We start from the raw sequence: 19,078 nt of genomic DNA, 5'->3' as shown, positions 1-19,078 counted from the left end.
TGCAAAGCAGAGAGCCTGGCAGCCCATCCTGCTCACAAGTATTGGCCAAGTGAACATACACAGATCATGGAACTTTCTGGAGGAAAAGAACCCATGTGGTCTCTATTACTGGGCTAGATTTAATGTTGTAAGGCCATATCTCACAGCCAGTTACTGTCTTGGAAATCTCACTTTGGTTCAGAGTAAGCCCCAAAAAGCAAGCAGGAGACCTCTCTGCTCACAAAGACACAGGGACCTGACTTGGGCAAACCAGGCCCTGTCACCTGGGAGGAGGCAGTCTCCACTCTGGGGAGAGCTCATCTTCCTCTTTACATCTCTGTTTCTAACTCTGGTCAAGGAGCCTCCTCCACTCATGACAGGTTATTTTAAATCACTTCTAGCTGTACTCATGGACACAGAAGATGTCTCTCACGCACCCTTTCTCTCTGGAAATGCCATGTCCCTTTAAAAGAGTTTCCTGTCCTCAAGTCCTCTTCAGTGCCTTCCTCCCAGGCTTAAGGAATCTGTAACCATCCTCTCCCTGAGGTGGATTCTACACCATTCTTCCTCAGGTTGTCCTAATTCAAAGGGACCTTGACCCTGAGCCTACTGGGGCACCAAGGCTCAGTCCTCATATGAATTTTGGCAATAGAAAGTTGGGGTCAGGGCCGGGGTGGGGCAGGGAATGTCTCAGGTCTCTATTCCAGAATAGCAGACAGCACCCCTTGCCATGGGCAGCTACATGCAAAGACTGCCCATCCACCACAGCGCTCACCGAGTGTGAGTGTGGCCAGCTCCACAAAAGTTCACTCCAAGACCAGAGCAATAGCTCCAGGAGCCTGCCTGCTTCTTGGTCCTGCCTTCCTTCTTTCACAGAGCATGGCATGACCAGGCACAGAACTGAGTACAAATCTGTCCTTCCCAGGCCCTCCCATGCTCCACTCTCCCCCAATCTACTACCAGCTCAGCCTCCTGCAGCTGCAATCCCAGAACGCTCTTTCCAAAATGTTAAGAATGGACAGCACCCAATCACGTTCTCTCACTCTAAAGCAAGTCAGTTCATCTTTCTGAGCAGGCTGGATGAGGGGCAAACATGCTATACAGATGGAGCCCACTAAGCACCTTCTTCTCCAGCTTATTTCTATTTATTTCTGCATCCAACTTCCCTGGCCTGGAATGGTTTCCTTTAATATAGGTCCATGCTACATGTGCCACTAAAATGGTATCTGAAACCAGGGAACATATCCCAACCCAGAGTAATCTGGGCTCAGCAATGGTTAAGGACTACATTTTGGAGACAGCTAGGAATACATACTTTTCTTCTAAGCAAACTGTTTCCTAAGCTCATTCTTCTGTGCTTGGAAATGGCTGAAGTTTTAGCTTAGACTGCTTGGCTTTAGCTTAGTTTCTACCTGGGTTAATGGGAACCGGGGTGTGTGGGATGTGTTCTAGCCTACGCTGGCCTTAGGGCTAGAAAACAGGGTAGTGAATGGGGCCTACTTAGCTAACTCAGTGGTTCCACTCAACAGAATCACCTGTTTTAAAAAAATCTCGAGTTTAAAAAAATGTATAGGCATGTATGCAGCAAGCAAGAGTATACATTGCTAAGGAATCTGTACCCACTGCCACATGCTTTTGTAGTGCCATTTTGTAACAGCCAGCAAACTCAAAATACAAAACTCCTTGTCCTGACAAAGACATTTTTACTTCTAGGAATTTATCCTTTAAAAATATTATGCAATCATGAAAAAAAGAAGAGATGACTTTAAAACATTGTTCAATGTTTTTCATTGTTCAAACATTGTTCAATGAAAAAGTCAGATGTAACGTTTTATGAACAATGGAGTACCGTTGGGTTAAATTCTTTTTTTTTGTTTTTTTGTTTTTTGTTTTTGAGACGGTATGTCACTGTGTCTCCCAGGCTGGAGTGCAGTGGCTCTGCTCACTGCAACCTCTGCCTCCTAGGCTCAAGCAATTCTCTTGCCTCAGCCTCCCGAGTAGCTGGGATTACAGGCATGCGCCATCACACCCGGCTAATTTTTGCATTTTTAGTAGAGATGGGGTTTCACCACGTTGGCCAGGCTGGTTTTGAACTCCTAACCTCAAATGATCCCCCTGCCTCGGCCTCCCGAAGTGCTGGGATTATAGGCATGAGCCACCACGCCCGGCCGGGGTTGAATTCTTTTAAAGATTATGCACACTTGCATATGTGGCAAAAGAAAAATACAGGGGAGGAAACAACATTCTCAACATAAGTAACTCTAGAGAAGGGGAAGCAGAAGCTTCTCACTTTTACTTTGTGTACTTCTATACTTTCTAAAATTTTCATAATCTGCATGTACTACTTCCACAATTTAAAAAACTACCCAAGCTCCAGATTCATCTCTTGGAGATTCTGATTGTGTAGGGTATTTGTACTTTTTTAAAAGTGCCATTGGTGGTTTAGCTTTACTGCCAAGTTTGAGAACCACTGTGTATACTAGAAGGTTGTGGGCAAGGCTAATAAAAATATGCCCATGGACAACTCAAAGACACATTTCCCAGCCTCATGCACAAAAAGGAAAGGAAGAGATAGATATAAGGAGAGAGAGACAGAGAGAGAGAGAGAGAGAGAGAGAGACAGAGAGAGAGAGAGAGAGAAAGGAGGACAATCCCAGAGCAAAAATATATTAAGTGAGCTGGAAAAAAAGGGAGGTTTAAAAAAATTAAAACCAGGAGACTCCAATCCCAAGATCCTGCCCTAAACCACCTCATAGAATCCCTGGGCCTAGACAGAGATAATTACATATTAAGAAAATTTCTACCCAGAGTTGGTCTGTTAAAATACTCTTAAGTTATCGCCTTGATAACTTAGAGGACTGGAGAAGAGAGAACATCTGAACTCTAGGTTACCTGTTGAAAGCAGGCTTGGACAAGGTTTTCAGGGAAGAGATTTCGAATAAGGTCCAGGAAGGCATCCAGGCTGGACACTTCATCATTCTTCTTCCCAGGCCCCAGCTGCTTCTTGAGCTTGGGATTCCCTGGATGGATAGCCAAGACCAGAATGACTCCCAGTACTGCAGCAATGATGGTCGTGGACATGTAATACACCATGGCTCTCGTGCCCAAGCGGCCACTAGCCTTAGCATCCAGGCCTGACAACCCTGGATTGAAAAGAAATGCAGAAGGATTAATTCTATTACGTTTGTGCTAGTGACCTGTGTCTACATTTCTATGACGTTGGCTTCATATTACTCAAATGTGTTAATGGTTGATTAAATCTCCTACTGTAGTCTTCCCTCAATATCCATGAGAGGGTTGGTTCTGGGACTCCCAACAGATACCAAAATCTGAGAGTGCTCAAGTTGCTTCTGTAAAATGGTGTAGTATTTGCATATAACCTATGCACATCCTCCTGTCTACTTTAAACCACCTCTAAATTATTTACAATACCTAATACAATGTAAATGCTATGTATGTAACAGTTATACTATATTTTTAACTTGTATTATTTTGTATTTTTTATTAGTTTTTTTCTCAAATATTTTCAATCTGCACATGAGGGACTCACAGATATGCAGGGCCGACTGTATTGAATATTTGGTCAATCCCATAGTTTATCATTCTATTATCCAGGGAGATTTTCAAGATTTTACAGAACTGGGAGAGTTGGAGATCCTCCTGTTTAGAGTTTACAAATGGTCTGTGACAAATTTTTTGTCAGTCTGCAATAATGAGTTAAAATAAAGTTGAAGACATCCCATTTTTAATTCTGAGATTATGTTCTTTCCACTTTTTTTTTTTTTTTTTTTTTTTTTTTTTGGTCTTAACATCTTCTTTCTTTTATGAAGCGATGGTGCTGGTACATGCTAGTTTTTAACTTGTTTATTTATTTATGTTTTAATGTCCTTACTTGGAAGACTAAAAAGCTAGTAGCTGTGTGCCACGCTCAAAATGTCTTTTGAATATATTACTGGTAACTGACATGGAGAGTCTGAGAATAAAGATTTTTCCCAGTCCTCTCATTTCTCCGAGGTGAAGCGTGAAGATCCACATTCCCAGCCTCATGCAGTGATTAGGGAACACACCGTGAAGCACCCTGCCAATGGTGGGCACTTCATCTATACCTAGGGAGGTTAGAGGAAATTCCAAGCAAATTCACAAAAACTCCAGCCCCACTGTGTTTTTTTTCCAGTTGTTTCTTGAATGTGTTCACTTCCTGGTTTCAGTTCCTGCTTTTACCAGAAAGAGAGATTGAACCCCTTTTTGGGGGTCAGTCCTTTTTGCTATGGGGGAGGAAGTTAGTGATGTGAGCTGCTCTAAATTAAGCTGACCTACATATGACCTACTTCTCTTTACAACCTAGTCTAATTCTAGCCGATGGGAGATAGGTTTCCCCACCAAGTTGGCCAACGTATGATCTGCTAACAGGTTTAGAGAACACTTTCTCTGGTTTATAGAGGAGCATTGATGGTAAATGCACCCTTTCACTCAATCTAGCACTGAATGATAAGATCCCACTTAGCCCCTAAGTGCCTGATCCTGAGTTCCAGCATTTCGGGTACTGGGGTCACTGGTCAACCAGCTGAAGCCTCAACCCAGCTCAGCCCTTGAATCTCCTGGAGTGACCAGAGCCTCACTCACTTCTTTCATGAGGTGGCCAGTCCAGGGGAACAACTTCTCCAGATCACTTAGTTGGCTGGTACCCAAATATGGACCAAAGCTCAGCTTCCTGCCCTTAACTCAGAGCTTAGTCTCCAAAGGGCACCAATTTATACCCTGTTTGAGCAATATTATTTGGTAAGGAGGAAAATACCAGTATAAGCCCACAGAGGAAGAACAAATTTTTTCAAATAAAGTAATTAATTATTTTAGTCAAAAATAATTGATGGTGGGACTCAGGATCTACACCTGTTAACAAATCATACATTGGCCAACTTGGTGGTAGTCAAAAATAAGTGAACATGATGCCACATATTAGGAGTACCTTTGTTCTCAAAAACTCAGAGGGCTTTTGTACCTAGCATTTCATTTATTTTTAATGCCAACCTCCCTCAATTCCCAATTAAAATAGTAGATAGTTTCCTTTTCCATCTATTACCTTTATAAGTATCTGAACAAAATATAATTTAGAAAAGGGAGAAAAGTAGACATTAAAAATTAAGGCCAGGTGCAGTGGCTCACGCCTGTAATCCCAGCACTTTGGGAGGTCGAGGCAGGTGGATCATGAGGTCAGGAGTTCGAGACCAGCTTGGCCAATATGGTGAAACCCTGTCCCTACTAAAAATACAAAAGTCAGCCAGGCATGATGGCACGTGCCTGTAGTCCCAGCTACTCAGGAGGCTGAGGCAGGAGAATCACTTGAACCCAGGAGGCACAGGTTGTAGTGAGCCGAGATTGCACCACTGCACTCCAGCCTGGGCAATAGACGGAGACTCCATCTCAAAAAAAAAAAAAAAAATTAAAACCACTAGAGGTATCATCACTTGTAACATGTGGCTGTGTTTCCTTTTCTTTTCTTTTCTTTTTTTTTTTTGCTGGAGAGAAAGACAAATAGACTGACTAATCGATGGTAAGCTTTTATTTCTTTAGGGTTGATTATCCTCATTTCAGAGACAGGAAAACCAAAGCTCTGAAATGAGATGACATAGACAATCACATTCACTCAACCAAATTGAGATTCTACAGTCAATCCAAAAGCCGGGGCAGGAGTATGACCCATCTTAGCCAGGCACTAGTGAGGTGGTCTTACCTGTGATTAAGCTGGAGATGATTAGAGGGAGAATGAGCATTTTTAGCATCCTCATGAGTATATCCCCTGGGAAGGCTATTAACATAACCACATCAGGGTGGATGGGAGATGCCAAGCGAAGAAGCCCTCCACACACTGCTCCCAGGATGACACCTAAAAGGAAGGGGAAAACAATCTGAATTTATTTTTTGCCCTCATCAAATGACTTACTCTAGACACTTGTTTCAGCAACATTGACCTTTCTTTTGCTTCTGCAGTATTAGATGATGAACAACGTGTAACAAAAACAACATTAGATAAGTGAAGCTGATTTTGATGACTAGCGAGAGAACTTTCTATACCTCCAACTATTCTAAAAAAAGTCAGCACCCAAAGAGTCAAGGAGAACTTAAGGCTTTATGAAAGTGCACATTGGCAACTTGACTCCAACTTCTTTGAGGCTATTTGTCTATAGAAATAAACTATAAGGGGCTGGGCACAGCGGCTTATGCTTATAATCCCAGCACTTTGGGAGACCCAGGCGAGTGGATCACCTGAGGTCAGGAGTTCGAGACCAGCCTGGCCAAAATAGTGAAACCCCATCTCTACTGAAAATACAAAAATTTAGCTGGGTGTGGTGGCAGAAACCTGTAATCCCAGCTACTTGGGAGACTGAGTCAGGAGAATCGCTTGAACCCAGGAGGCGGAGGTTGCAGTGAGCTGAGATGGTGCCATTGTACTCCAGTCTGGGCAACAAGAGTGAGACTCCATCTCAAAAAAATAAAAATAAAAAGAAAGAAAGAAAGAACCCACAAGGACAGATATTGCCTCCTTGCCCAGCCCAAGCTTGGCCACATGGCATGACATTTAATGTGTGTCTTTTCATTGTAACTGGAGGCAAGATAAAAAGAACATTTAATTGACCAAGCTAGTGTGAATTCTATTTTTTCTTTCAATCTATTTTATTTGGCTTCCCATAATTTCCTCATGGCTCACTCTCAAGGCTTGTCCTTGACTTCTATGTCCTTTTACATAGTTTTTAGATTGCTGATCTTATGGGAGCTCAAGAATGGACTCTAAAATATATAATTTTGGAGGAAACAATTTAGGCAGAAATGCTGGCAGGGATCTTCCACTTTACAGACTCAAAGATCCCAGAAGAAAAATTTTATATCTCTGCAAATGGGTGGCCAACATGAATGACCCTTGCAGAAACCACAAGTTGGGTCACAGTACCACTGGCCATAAGGGAGGGATGGAGTTCCAGGAATGCAGGCTACGGTGTTAATTCCACAGATGAGGAAGGAGTAATGTGGCTGCAAGCCTGATTTTTTTTCTTCTGCAGGTAAAAATCATACTCTCCAACTTCTTCAAGTCCTGTGATGAATTAGATGTGGTTACATGGCAGGTAACCTTTGGAAAACCTAACCATGCCTGTGGTTTCTTATTAAGCGAACTTAGCTGTGGCGAGCTCCCAGTCCTGATCCTGGGCCACTGGCAACCACGGCATCTGTCTCAAAGGAAACGCCATGGAACGGAGGGGTTCAGGTAGGTGTGTGCGGGTGGGTGGGTGGGAAGGACGAGTTGTTCATTGCTTCTCTGTGAAACCTAAGTGAGAGCTGCAGAACAAGGGAGGGATTGAGAAAGGAAATGGTGTGGTTGTCATTACAAGAAACTGTATATTGCCCTGTTTTCAATAAACCCTCATAGGAATCTTAAGACCAAGATTGTATCAATAGCCTGAGAACAACCATCGCCTGGGTGAGGCCAGAAGCAGAAGAGGAGGAGGACTTGCAAGATGGAGCTGGAGCAGATCAAGGCATTGGAGCAAACATCTTCCACACTGACCTCGTTAGCTAATGTGCCCAAATTACCTAAATTAATGATGTGTCTGGAGAAGCTCAGACCTTGGGAGCCATTTTAGTGGGGTTTTGTGCAATACTTGTGCTTATCTTGATGCAGGTGGTTCTCTAAATGTGGTCCATGGACCACTGCTTTGGAACCACCTAGGTTTGCTAATATGTAGATTGCAGGACCTCATTTCAGGTGGCCCAAAGCAAAGTCTCCATAAGCATAGGAATCCACATGCCAACACTCTCACAAGATATTTACTTGCAAAAAATTTAAGAACTACTAGAATCCAAAGGAGAACGAATGGCTAGAGGAGGTAAGGAGGAAAATTATATCACTGAAGCCTGGGCAGACAGGGCCCTAGGCAAACCATGTGGCTTCCTTTCTGGTGGAAGGGCTGGCTGCTGAGACCAGCTGCCCCACAGAGCCAGGAGAGTCCCAGAGAAGAGGGGGCTGGGGGTGGGGTGGTGCATGTACCTACCAAACACTGTCAGGGTGAGCAGCAGATTCTTCCCCAGCTTGTCACACAGGCGCAGGCCGAGGTGCCGGTGCTTGGGTTCCTCCGAGCCGAGGTGACTGTCGTGCATTCGCACTTCCACCTGCTTGGGCATATTGTTGGCACTGGAACGGAAGTGAAGGCAGAGATTAGAGAGACTGGCATCTCCCCTATACAGTTTCAGGGGCTTGACTGGTAGGAACCTCTCCAGGCACAGTTGGAATCTGGAACCATCTGCAGGAAAATAAAAGTAAGTGTGACTCAGGGTCACCTATAAGCAGGACAGTAGGACACACTGAGAACTGATGTGGACCCTCCCAGTAAAGGAAAGGAACACTGCATGCAATGGTAGGGTCTTCCAAGGAGTTACCCCCCCCCCATGGTAACTTGGAGAAGGAAGTTACCATGTTACAGAGCCTTTACTTGAGTCTTGACCAAGGTTGCAAAGGCTAAAATAGAGATCCAAATCCAGATAGGTCTGGCTCCAAAACCTGAGCTATTTTGTTCTTGTAACAACAGCAAAAAGGTGACTTTTTCAGGAGAGTCATACTTGAGTTACATCAACTTTGAAATGTCTCCAAGCTCAAGCCTTTCCCATCCTGACATGTAAACGTCACAAACACTGATCATCCAAGCTTTATTTCTTTTTTGGAAAAGATAGTTTATCTAGTAAAAAAAAATAATAATAATTCAATCTATTGTGGCTTTTAAAAGGTCACCTACATTATCAGGACTGCTAAACTGGCAAGAGCTAATACCACTGAGAGTCCAAGAAGTATGGCTTTAAGAAGTATTTTGATCACCTCCAGCTATGGTTGCAGCCAAGCCCCTTTCTGGGTAAACCTCAGGTAAGCCTAAGCCATCCTGGGAGTCTGCCCAAAGGAGCCCTTGCTGGGGTAATGGGCGTACTTCTCTTTCCTCAGCTTTGTCACTTCCCAGGCCAATAAGATTCCAGATGTAAGCTTGGGGATTGCCATAGGGAGGCCAATTTTTCACTTTGATATCTTAGAACATTTTTTTAGCTGCTATTTACAATCACCATCATTTGATAAAAGAAAAAAAATAAGCCTTTCACACCTAGAAAGAGAGGTGTCTCTGAACAGATGACAGTGCTTTCAAGACAGGGAGGTGTTGCATTATCCAGATAGTCTTGTCATAGACTGGAGAAAACCTCCTTTGGAACCAACACCAAGCTGCAGACCAGTATTTTGGAATAACTGGTTATAATGGGAATAGTGTGGGTTTTGGAGTCAGAGGGCCTTGACTTCAAATCCTGACTCCAACTCTTGCTAGCTGTGTGGGGTGTAGAAAGAAAAGCCTGATGCCTACTTCATAAAAATTAAACAAAAATATGCTAGCATAGTACCTTTCTCCAGTGTACACAAAGAAGAGACATATAACACCCATCAACTTCATGACAAGGATGATATTTTGTTCAGGGGGCTTACCCACTTGCCCTGCCATTCTAGCAAGACACCAAGAACTTAGCTTCCAGTCTCAGAGTTAAGACCTGGAACCCAAATACAACTACTTGGTTTTTCATAACAGGCTGCTTAATATACTTGCTACCCAAATGTTTTAAAATTAGGAATAATGTTGCATGATCAGATGAGAATGTTAGTCAAAATATAGGCTTCTTAGTCTCCCCTTAATGGTCTAATTTTCTACTCATCTAGTTAATTTCTGAGGCAACTTCTGGTTTCCTGACATATGTGTGCACTAACAATCCCTCAGACCATCTGAAAAAGAAAATAGGGTATGACTGCTCACAGCAGGTGGGTGAGGGCCTTTCTGATCAGTGAGCAACAAATACCACTTCCTCCCATCGCCAAGTGAAACAGACAGAAAATCCATTTTACAACACAGCAGGGGGAAATGATCAAAATGATCTTTTTAACATGGATAGACCATATTTCTGTGTTTGCAGTGGGATCTTTTTCCATTTTTAAACATGTCTCCAGCAAGTAATCTGAAGCTCTAAACCAGGAAATGTCAAACAAAGAATGGAGGTAGTACGTGTTCTGAAATGGTGAATGTATTTCCTTAGCCAGCTCTTGGCAAAACTCTCCAGTCCCCTTGAGATCACTAATCTCCTTGCCTTCTGCTTCATTTGAATCCCTCCTGCCATTGAAATGAGAATCAGGCACATGGTTGGTATTCAAGTAAAACTAGGAAGTATTTAAAGCAACCATTCTGGCAAGATCCATATGATGTAATGGAAGCGTCAGGCATCAAAACAGCCATATCAAAGTGAAAACACACAAACATTAGGTTAGCATACACACCCAACCCGGCAACGTGGTTGGATGCCTGTGCCACACATTTCTTTGTCGTACAAAATTGCTGCCTCTTTAATGGTTTGTTTTGTAGGCCATAACAAAATGTCCCTGAAGCCCTGAATCAAAATAGCCACATCAAAGTGGCTACATCAAAATACTATAAACCCACAAATATTTATTGAGAGAATTCTCGTGAGTTGCCCTCTTGGAATTAAACAGATGTGGAAGACTTATAAGAGTTCTTGATGTTTGCACATAGAAAATAATTTTTAAGGTAATTCAGGGACTCAGCTTGCAGCTGGAAACACAGTCCCCCAAGAGCTCTTTGTAAAAGTTCTGACTAATCTAAAAATTCCAACTATTCTAATTAGTCTAACTAATCACTACATCTCCCAGAAGACAAACAGAGACTGACATGGGAACTATCATGTAATATAGCATGATAGAATATTATATAATATACAGCTGCTTCTAAGCCTATATACCTTTAGAATAAGATATAAGTTTTAAAAAATGTGTTCACACAAACAGCTATATAAATGCTGATTGCAAACACACCTGGTAACAGTGACAATAACAGGGATAACTTATATTTATTGAGTGTTCTCTATGTATCAGACACTATACTCAGTAATGGGTATGGTACAATCTTTACTCTTAAAGAGCCTTTACTCAGAGAGGAAACATAAAGCACATTGTACTGTAATTGTCTGCTTTATGTACAGGCCATGAGCAAGCTTGCAAAGGAGTCTATGGGAAATCATAAGAACAATGCCTAACCCAGGTTCAGGGAAGAAGAAGGGATGTTCAAGAAGGGGTCCCAGAAAGGGCCGAGACCTGAGTCAGCTCTTGAAGGATGGATTTAATTTAAATGCTTACATTCTCCACCAGTCTATGAGCCCCAGGAGGGCAAGATTGTGATCTTTAACACCTAGTCCTGAGTGCTTAATCAATGTTTGCCAAGAGAAATTGAGAATTGAAAAGCAGCTCTAAAAGGGCCCCTTGCTTGCCCCTGGCAATAAGGCTCTTCTGCACAGACTGGCAGCATGCCACTTCAGTCAGATTCCAACCATTCTTGCATTTATTCCACAAATTTCTAGTGGGCCCATATTACAGGCACCATACTGTTGTTGATGTTAAAGATGTTGCAATAAACAAAAAGACAGAGCCCTTGATATCATGGAGTGTGCACTTTAGTGAGAGAACAAATACATGGATAAATACATTTTAAGTAGTGAGAAGTGCTCAGAGGGGGATTGTATTAGTCCATTCTCTCTCTGCTAATAAAGACATACCCGAGACTGTGAAATTTACAAAGGAAAGAGGTTTGACTCACAGTTCAGCATGGCTTGGGAAGCCTCAGGAAACTTACAATCATGGTGGAAGGGGAAGAAAACGTGTCCTTCTTCACATGGTGGCAGCAAGGAGACGTGCCAAGCAAAAGGGGGAAAAGCCCCTTATAAAACCACCAGATATTGTGATAACGCACTTACTATCACAAAAACAGCATGAGGGTAACTGCCCCCACGATTCAGTTATCTCCCACAGGGTCCCTTCCACGACACATGGGGATTATGGGAGCTACAGTTCAAGATGAGATTTGGGTGGGAACACAGCGAAACCGTATCGAGGGTGAAGGAGAAGGATAGTAGTGTGTGGGGAGGCAGCGTGATTTTGTATCAAGTGTCCAGGGAAGGCGTCTGTGATGAAGGGACATTTGAATAGAAACCTAGAAGAAATGAGGGGTCTCCTCAAGTATTTTATGCAATTTGTCTAGAGCTTAGCAAATAAATGGAACATACACAATTTGGAAATCTGTCTTACTACCTAGATCCTAAAGCTCCCACCCAGATGCACACTCTGGGGTCCACATGTTGATTTTTACATGGATTCAAATGAATATGTAATAAGTAATGCTGGGCCCTATCACCATCATGAATATTATGAGGGTTTAAATGACTATTCCAGCGCCCCCTAAGAGGTATGGTTACCAGGAAGAGGTGAGTTGGATACAGGTGGAAAGCCTAAGGTCGCAACAGCCAGCAGGTTTGCTCCCATGGCAACGAGCAGAAAGTGCCAAACCTGGTCTGGGAAGTCCACCGGATACACAGTAAGTCATGTCCAGTGTGCACACTTACCCCTTTACTGATATTCCCTTCCTATGTCCTGTGGCTGTGAACACAGAACAAAGCAATAAAACCCAGGTTGGATTTGGGTCCACCAAATCCCTCGAGGCTAATGCTCTCTGACACTGCTCACCATCTGTGTTTCTGCTTGAGGGCCTCCTGAATCGAGGAATATTAGCAATGCAATGCCTTAATGTTGGAAGTTCCAGTGCGCCAACTCAGGCCGATCTCTCAAATGGCCTCCACTGCCTAACAAAGTAAGGCCATGTGATGGGACAGCTGTTGGGATAATTAAAAACTTTTAACAATGAGCCCATAATTTCCTTCAGCCTTAGCCTCTCCATAAAATTATTTAAACAGCTGTTAATTTTGAAATCTCTGCCCAGTTCTTTCTCATGCAAATCCACGTGAGTCCTGTTTCAAGGCAAGCTCAGCTTATCGTGCAACTCATCCTCTGTGACTCAGAAGGGAATGTGTAATGGGGCTAACGCTAAGTTTTAAACTATTCTCAGAACCTGCTTTTCATTAGCATTTGATTTCCCTTGCTTTGCCCATAGCCTCTAATAATAGGCTCATTAGATGTGGTGTTGGATTCAGATTTCCTGCTGCACACTTCAGTGTCGCCTTAGCTGGCACCAAACTCTTTTTTTCCACCTTCACTGATTTGATGAGGTGGCAACAGAACACTCCTCAGGGAGCCTAAAAGAAACTGGTGTGTTTCTCCTGGAGGATGTGAGGTTTGCAATGGGCTTCACCCACCTGTCCTTCCACTGCTGACATCTAACCTCCCCTCCCTGGCCCCAGGCTTCAGGATCTGGAGAGGTACTGGGGAGACAAAGATGTCCAGAGATTGCCCTACTGGAAGACACTAGGTCACCCTAGAATCAAGAACAAAAACAGTGGTCACCGCAGGGCCTCTCCCCTAAGACAGTTGTTGTATTTGGATAAGAATGCTGGAAATACCTGTTGCATCAGCTCAAGCACCAAGAACCAGGAGGCAGAGATTTCAGCTTTGATTGTCCCACATCCAGGGTTTCCCCCAGCTCCTTGAAGAATGCCACCCCTGCTGTAAAAGGGCCTGAAACTCTAAGACTTTCTGGCATTTCCAACAGCCTGCAAATCCCTCCATCCTTCCTAGATCCTGTAAGACCTGCCTTAACTGTGTCAAAGATGTTTACCAACCAAGATGTCAGTCTCTCTCTGACAGATACCGTGTTGTCACAGATCCTGCATATGAAACTTAAAGGGTGACAGCCTCCAAAGTCTCCTTCAGTCCCTTCTTCTATTCATTGTGTCTTCACAGTGTTCATTTGCTAAATCACAGAATTACTTTCTGGTCCTGCTGGTGAGGCACTCCAGACTTCACAAACCTCTTTTCTATAGCTTCTTCCAGTCCATTAGAGGGGCTGGTTAAAGAATACGGTTTATAGCTATCCTGAATCATGATGGCATTGGGCCAGGATAGGACTGGAAGTCAGGAAGTCTGTGTTCTAATTCCAGGACTGCTGCTAAATGGGTGTGTCAGGGGAAAAGTATGAGGATAAAATGGATATAACGTTACCTTCTGTAATCAACAGACAGTAGGGTAAACTGCTATGAAATGGTAAAAATACATTCTTAATGTAAGATATCAATAAGGTTTAAGTATCAATTTTGGCCCATTTTTATTTTTTAGGTCCCATTCTCTTAATCTATAAAATAAGAGGGTTGAATTGGAAATTCTTTAACATTTAAAATTCTGTGATTCTCTAATTCTCCAGGTAGGGAAAAGGATAGTAATAGCATTCAGTTCTAGAGATGTGGATTCCATTCTAGGTACCCATGATGGAATAAGCTTAGAGCTGACCATGAAGACAAGTCATTTCATTCACCATGAGACAGCTCAGTAGCTATACCACCACCCTCACAGGGGAAGGCAGAGATGAGAGACAAACCAACAGCAACCATAACAACAACTGTTTCTTGATGATTTTGTGTTCCTTTTAACCTTTCCTATCTGTTACGGAAGCATGTTTTTCTAGGGCCAATAAAGCTGGGTTGGGATGAAATTCAGTACACAATTCAGACGTTAGCATCTTCTAATTCCTCATCCATCCTTCACCCATTCTCAGCTCTAGATTTCTAACATGGGCAGGTCAATGCCTTGGGAACACAGTCAAACAGGTAAACTGGCATTGGGACCAGCAAAGTGCTAAACTTACCACTAAGTCATTGAGAGACCACCTACATCAGGCACAGTCAACTTCTGTGGAACTGGTGAGGTGGCACTCAGAAAAGACAAGATGAGAATTCGAAGGAGAAGAGCCTTTTTTTCCATATCACTTCCTAAGCACAGTGGCCGAAGCCAGCCAATGCCATGAACGGCAGGTATACAGCCAGTGGAGCCTTCAGGTGTCTACACACAAACTGCAAAGACGAAGTAGCAGGAGACAAAGTTTTCAAGGGATCAATAAAAGTTGTATTTGTTTGGCTTAGAAACAGATGTTAAAACACCAGCTCTGATGAGTAACTGTTAGAAGGCAAGTTGGTGGAATGCAATCACATAATTACATGGCCATTGATTCTTGGTTAAAATGTTTCTTTTCTGGCAGTGGCTGAGACAAGACATTTAGTCGTTTGGACAAACCATGCAATTCACTGGGTCATTACAGAGCTCCAGTGAGATAATATCTATGAAAGCACTGATATAGTATCTGATATATAGTAGATACTCAATTTTAATATCCTTTCTTTGTCTGAAATCCCTCATATGATGCAAAATGACCAGTAAGAGAGTTTACTCACTGTTGAGTTTTAGTAAATCTCATTGCCAATACATTGGTGCTGGTGATTTTTACAAACAGAAAGTCCCAGAGGGTCCAGAGTGGGTGGGGGCCTGGGAAGGTCCCACTGCCATCAGCCTCCCTATGATGGAATGACTGGATAACCTCTCAAAAGACATCAGGAGTACAACCTTAAGGATATGGCCTCTGTACTTCTGTGAAATCCTTCCCCAGGCAGAGACTTAGCTAGCTTTGACCCAACAAATTTGCTTATTTCCAGATAGACTCACCACCCCAAACAGAAATAAGACACCAAGTAGCAATGAGCCTCCAGGGCCCAATGAGAGACTGGGGTGGGGTGTTTGATCATCTCAAATTTTTAGAACTTCTTCTAAAAATAAAGATTATGCCATGGCCTGGGAACACATTGGCCAGCCCAGTCCCCAAAGGCCTGTCAATTCTGAAGTAATGGCTACCCACCTCTGGTTCATGGAACAACATGAAAATACATTTGATAACTTCACAAAACATCAACAAGCTGAGGAAGATTCACGTGGCATGCACTCTGGGTTTTGAGCCAGGGGCAACTTGGCCCCTTTCCAGATGAATAAGCCAGCTTGCCTTGAAGCAAACCATCTCTGCTAGCTAAAACATCCTCCACCCACCCTCCAACCCAGCCTTCTTAGACCGACTTTTATTCCTTCCAAATAACTCAGGAATGACTTCCTTCAGGAAGCCTTTGATGACTCCCAGGTTTGCTTTGTAGATGCAGTTTACCATGTCGCCCGTGCTCTCAAGGCATTTTTCACAGTTTACTTGTATGTTTTCCCCACTAGAACATAAACTCTTTGAGGACAAACTGTGTCTTATTTGTCTCTGTCTCCACCATGTCTAGTATCTTCCTGGCACATAGTAGATGCTCAATTAGTTTTTTGTTGCCTGAAGGAATGAATGAATGGATGATTAGGTTAAAATATGTTCTTGTCACAGGTTCTTCGTGACACTCCATTATAAGAGGTAGTGGCCCAGAAGGCTAACAAATCTGAGAAGAAGAGAGAAATTAGAGAAGGAAGATCAGAAATGGTTTCAATTGGGGAAGTCCCGTCCTTTAAAAAGCAGGCGGGCCAGGTGCAGTGGTTCATGCCTGTAATCCCAGCACTTTGGGAGGCTGAGGCGGGTAGATCGCCTGAGGTCAGGAGTTTCAGACCAGCCTGGCCAACATAGTGACTGGGATGTTGATTAAGAGGTGGTTTAATTAGCTGCAGCGCCTTCAGGCACTAGATAGAAACTGGGTGAGGTGCTGTATACCTTAGCCAGGACTGGGTCTTTTTATCACACTTTACAATTGCTTTTCTTCAGTGCAGTCTGTCTCTTTTTTCTTCCTTCTAGACTGAGCAGCCAACCAGGCAATGTAGCATCAATCCCAAGCAAGAAGGCAAGTCACTACCATGACCTTGCAAATTGCAAGATTTGCCACGGCAGGCATTCAAAACACCACACAATTCTTTTGTGAGATGATGTTTAAGAGCTTCCTCAAAGGATCCCTGGAGATCTTCAAAGTCATCCACTTCTGGCTCCCAGAAACCCAAATTTCCTCCTTGAGAGAACTATCCCTTTGGATTCCACCCAAGGACCCAGATTTAAGCCAGAAACTCATGGAAAAAGCAACCCATTCACTGACACCTTAGTGTAAAGGAGATTCTCAATCCATCCCCCAAAATAGAATTGTCTAGAGGAACCCCTTAATATAGGTCCTGGACAGAACCATATCTGGAAGCCAAACAAAAGGAGATGTCAAAACATAAATGACGTAAACTTTGCCAACTGCATACCATTACCAGGATCAGTCTTGAAGTCAACTGTGTTTGAAATTCTGAGGCCTCCACAGCGTTTCTTGAATGCTAGCAATTTTATTCTCCTTTTTTTCCCTTTTTAATCCAGATGTTCATTTCACATGAGTGTGCAGTTTGTGGAAATTAATCATACCATTCATGTAATAATTGTGTGCTTTTTTGTCTGAGTGCTAAACTTGAGTTAAAGTTGAAAAATAGGCAAATTAAATTATGGTGTTAGAAGTAAATACATATGGTACATCTATCTTTGGCCCTAAATGGCTGATTCCCATACTGGTGGATTTCCCAGCAAAAGAACAGGTACTAATTTTGCCCAAAGAACACCCTATACTTTGGGAACATGTAAACATCTCCTTCAGATGAGGCAAAACAGCGGGGCCTTAAGGTAGTCCAGGTTATAACAGACTGACTTCACTGGCCAAAGAAGAAGTTTGTGGCCTTCATCTTCCTTCTACTCTTCCATGCCCATAACAGCAAAGAACTCTCATACATTTCCTTTCTTGTCTTCCATAACAGGAACCCAAGCAGGCTCTTCTCCTTGTGTTCATCTTTCAATCGTAAACAATAACCAACATTTCATCAGTTTAACTTTCTAACAAATAAGCTAACAATAACATTTGTGTCGTTTAAAAAGCATTTTTGCATTCATCAAGAGTTAATGACATCCCTGAGAGGGAAGGATTATTCTATCTTAGAAATGAAAAGACAGAAGCTCCAGAAGATTCTGAAACTTGCCCAAGCTCATGAAGCTTGGAAGTAGCAGAGTTAAACCTGTGCTGTGGTTCTGCAGCAAAGTTAAACCTGTGCTGTCCTTTGCCTTTGAGTCCAGTGTTTTATGGATATACTCTTTCTAGGGGTATTTGCAGAGCAATGGACATGTTAGAACTACCATCTACACCAAGGCACTAGGTAGCTACTTATGAGACTTGCATTCTAGCACATGGAGAGGGAAGATAGAGAGAGGAAGTGCTGCTAAATGAGAGAAAAGGCGAAGTGAGCTCTGGTAAGCTATGTCCTTGTTGTCTGTCTTGGACAATCCATGCTGCTGGTGCCATGGCCCCAGGTGTACCATCATAAGAAAATGGCATCCACTCAACTGACTCCTCCCTTCAGGCAACCAGGGCACACAGGAACCATCCTATTCCCACTGACTCAGCCAGCACTTGCTGCTGTGAAATAACCTCAAGGGTTCACTCCAACTCTGGTTCTTCACCAGGAAGGACTCCCCCATCAGAGGGACCCTAATGTCTGGTAACTGGTAATAAGAAGAATAATGATGGTGACAATAATGATGACAGCAGCTAACATTTACTCAAACCTAACTTTATACCAGGTATTTTTCTAAGTCTTCTTATGTATGAACTTATTGAATTCTCACAATAACCTCAGGAGATAGGTACTACTATCAGCAACTTTTACTGAAGGAAAAACGAAGTCACTGAATGGTTAAGTTACTTGCTCAATGTCACAAAGGTAATGGATGGTAGAGCTAGGATTTGATCCCTGTCAGTCCTGGACTTGGAAAAACTGGTCAGCCCACTCTCCTTCCAGCCTAAGAAAACTTGCTCTTTATATTAGGCAATTTCATGCTAGCAATAGACACTGACACTGAACATTTGGCCAAAAGAGTGATTTTGCTGTCGGGGGATGGGGAGGATCCCAGAGAGAAGAAAGTTAACACCTAGTCCAAACCAGAGCCTGATCCGAGAGCTACATACAACAGTCATGGAACCCTAGAATTTCTGGACTAGAGAGGCTTCCCGTCCCCTCTCCGCCTCTGGACAAATGATTATCTGGTCTAGTGGCCCCAATTCTGTCTCTGGTCACTTATTAAAAACACAGATCTCCAAAACTTATGTCCACACAAAACACTGCACAGGGATATTTATAGCAGCTTTATTTATAATTCCCAAAACTTGGAAGCAACCGAGACATCCTTCAGTGGGCAAATGGATAAACCATGGTACATGCAGACAATGCAATATTATTCAGCACTGAAAAGAAATGAACTATCTATCCAAG

The 19,078-nt window shown here is 42.9% G+C and overlaps 1 protein-coding gene across 10 annotated transcripts in view; it reads right to left on the bottom strand.

Annotated features, from left to right (window-relative positions):
• The window catches only part of SLC1A2 (solute carrier family 1 member 2), a 172,658-nt gene that overhangs the window by 58,048 nt on the left and 95,532 nt on the right, over window positions 1–19,078 (bottom strand). For all 10 annotated transcript variants that reach the window (XR_008492470.2, XM_054439927.2, XM_054439928.2 and 7 more), the window contains exons 2-4: window positions 8,022–8,161; window positions 5,711–5,863; window positions 2,872–3,122 (exon numbers count right to left, since the gene is read on the bottom strand). Coding sequence is in view for 9 of the 10 variants with exons in the window: in XM_054439925.2 (XP_054295900.1) it covers window positions 2,872–3,122; window positions 5,711–5,863; window positions 8,022–8,161 (544 nt within the window). In the remaining variant the exon portion in view is untranslated. The remainder of the gene's footprint in view (window positions 1–2,871; window positions 3,123–5,710; window positions 5,864–8,021; window positions 8,162–19,078) is intronic.

Source organism: Pongo pygmaeus, chromosome 9 (genome assembly GCF_028885625.2).
Source record: "Pongo pygmaeus isolate AG05252 chromosome 9, NHGRI_mPonPyg2-v2.0_pri, whole genome shotgun sequence".
NCBI classification, from domain to species: domain Eukaryota; kingdom Metazoa; phylum Chordata; class Mammalia; order Primates; family Hominidae; genus Pongo; species Pongo pygmaeus.
Note: the sequence above shows the minus strand (reverse complement) of the source record. Positions and strands in the feature narration are given on the sequence as shown.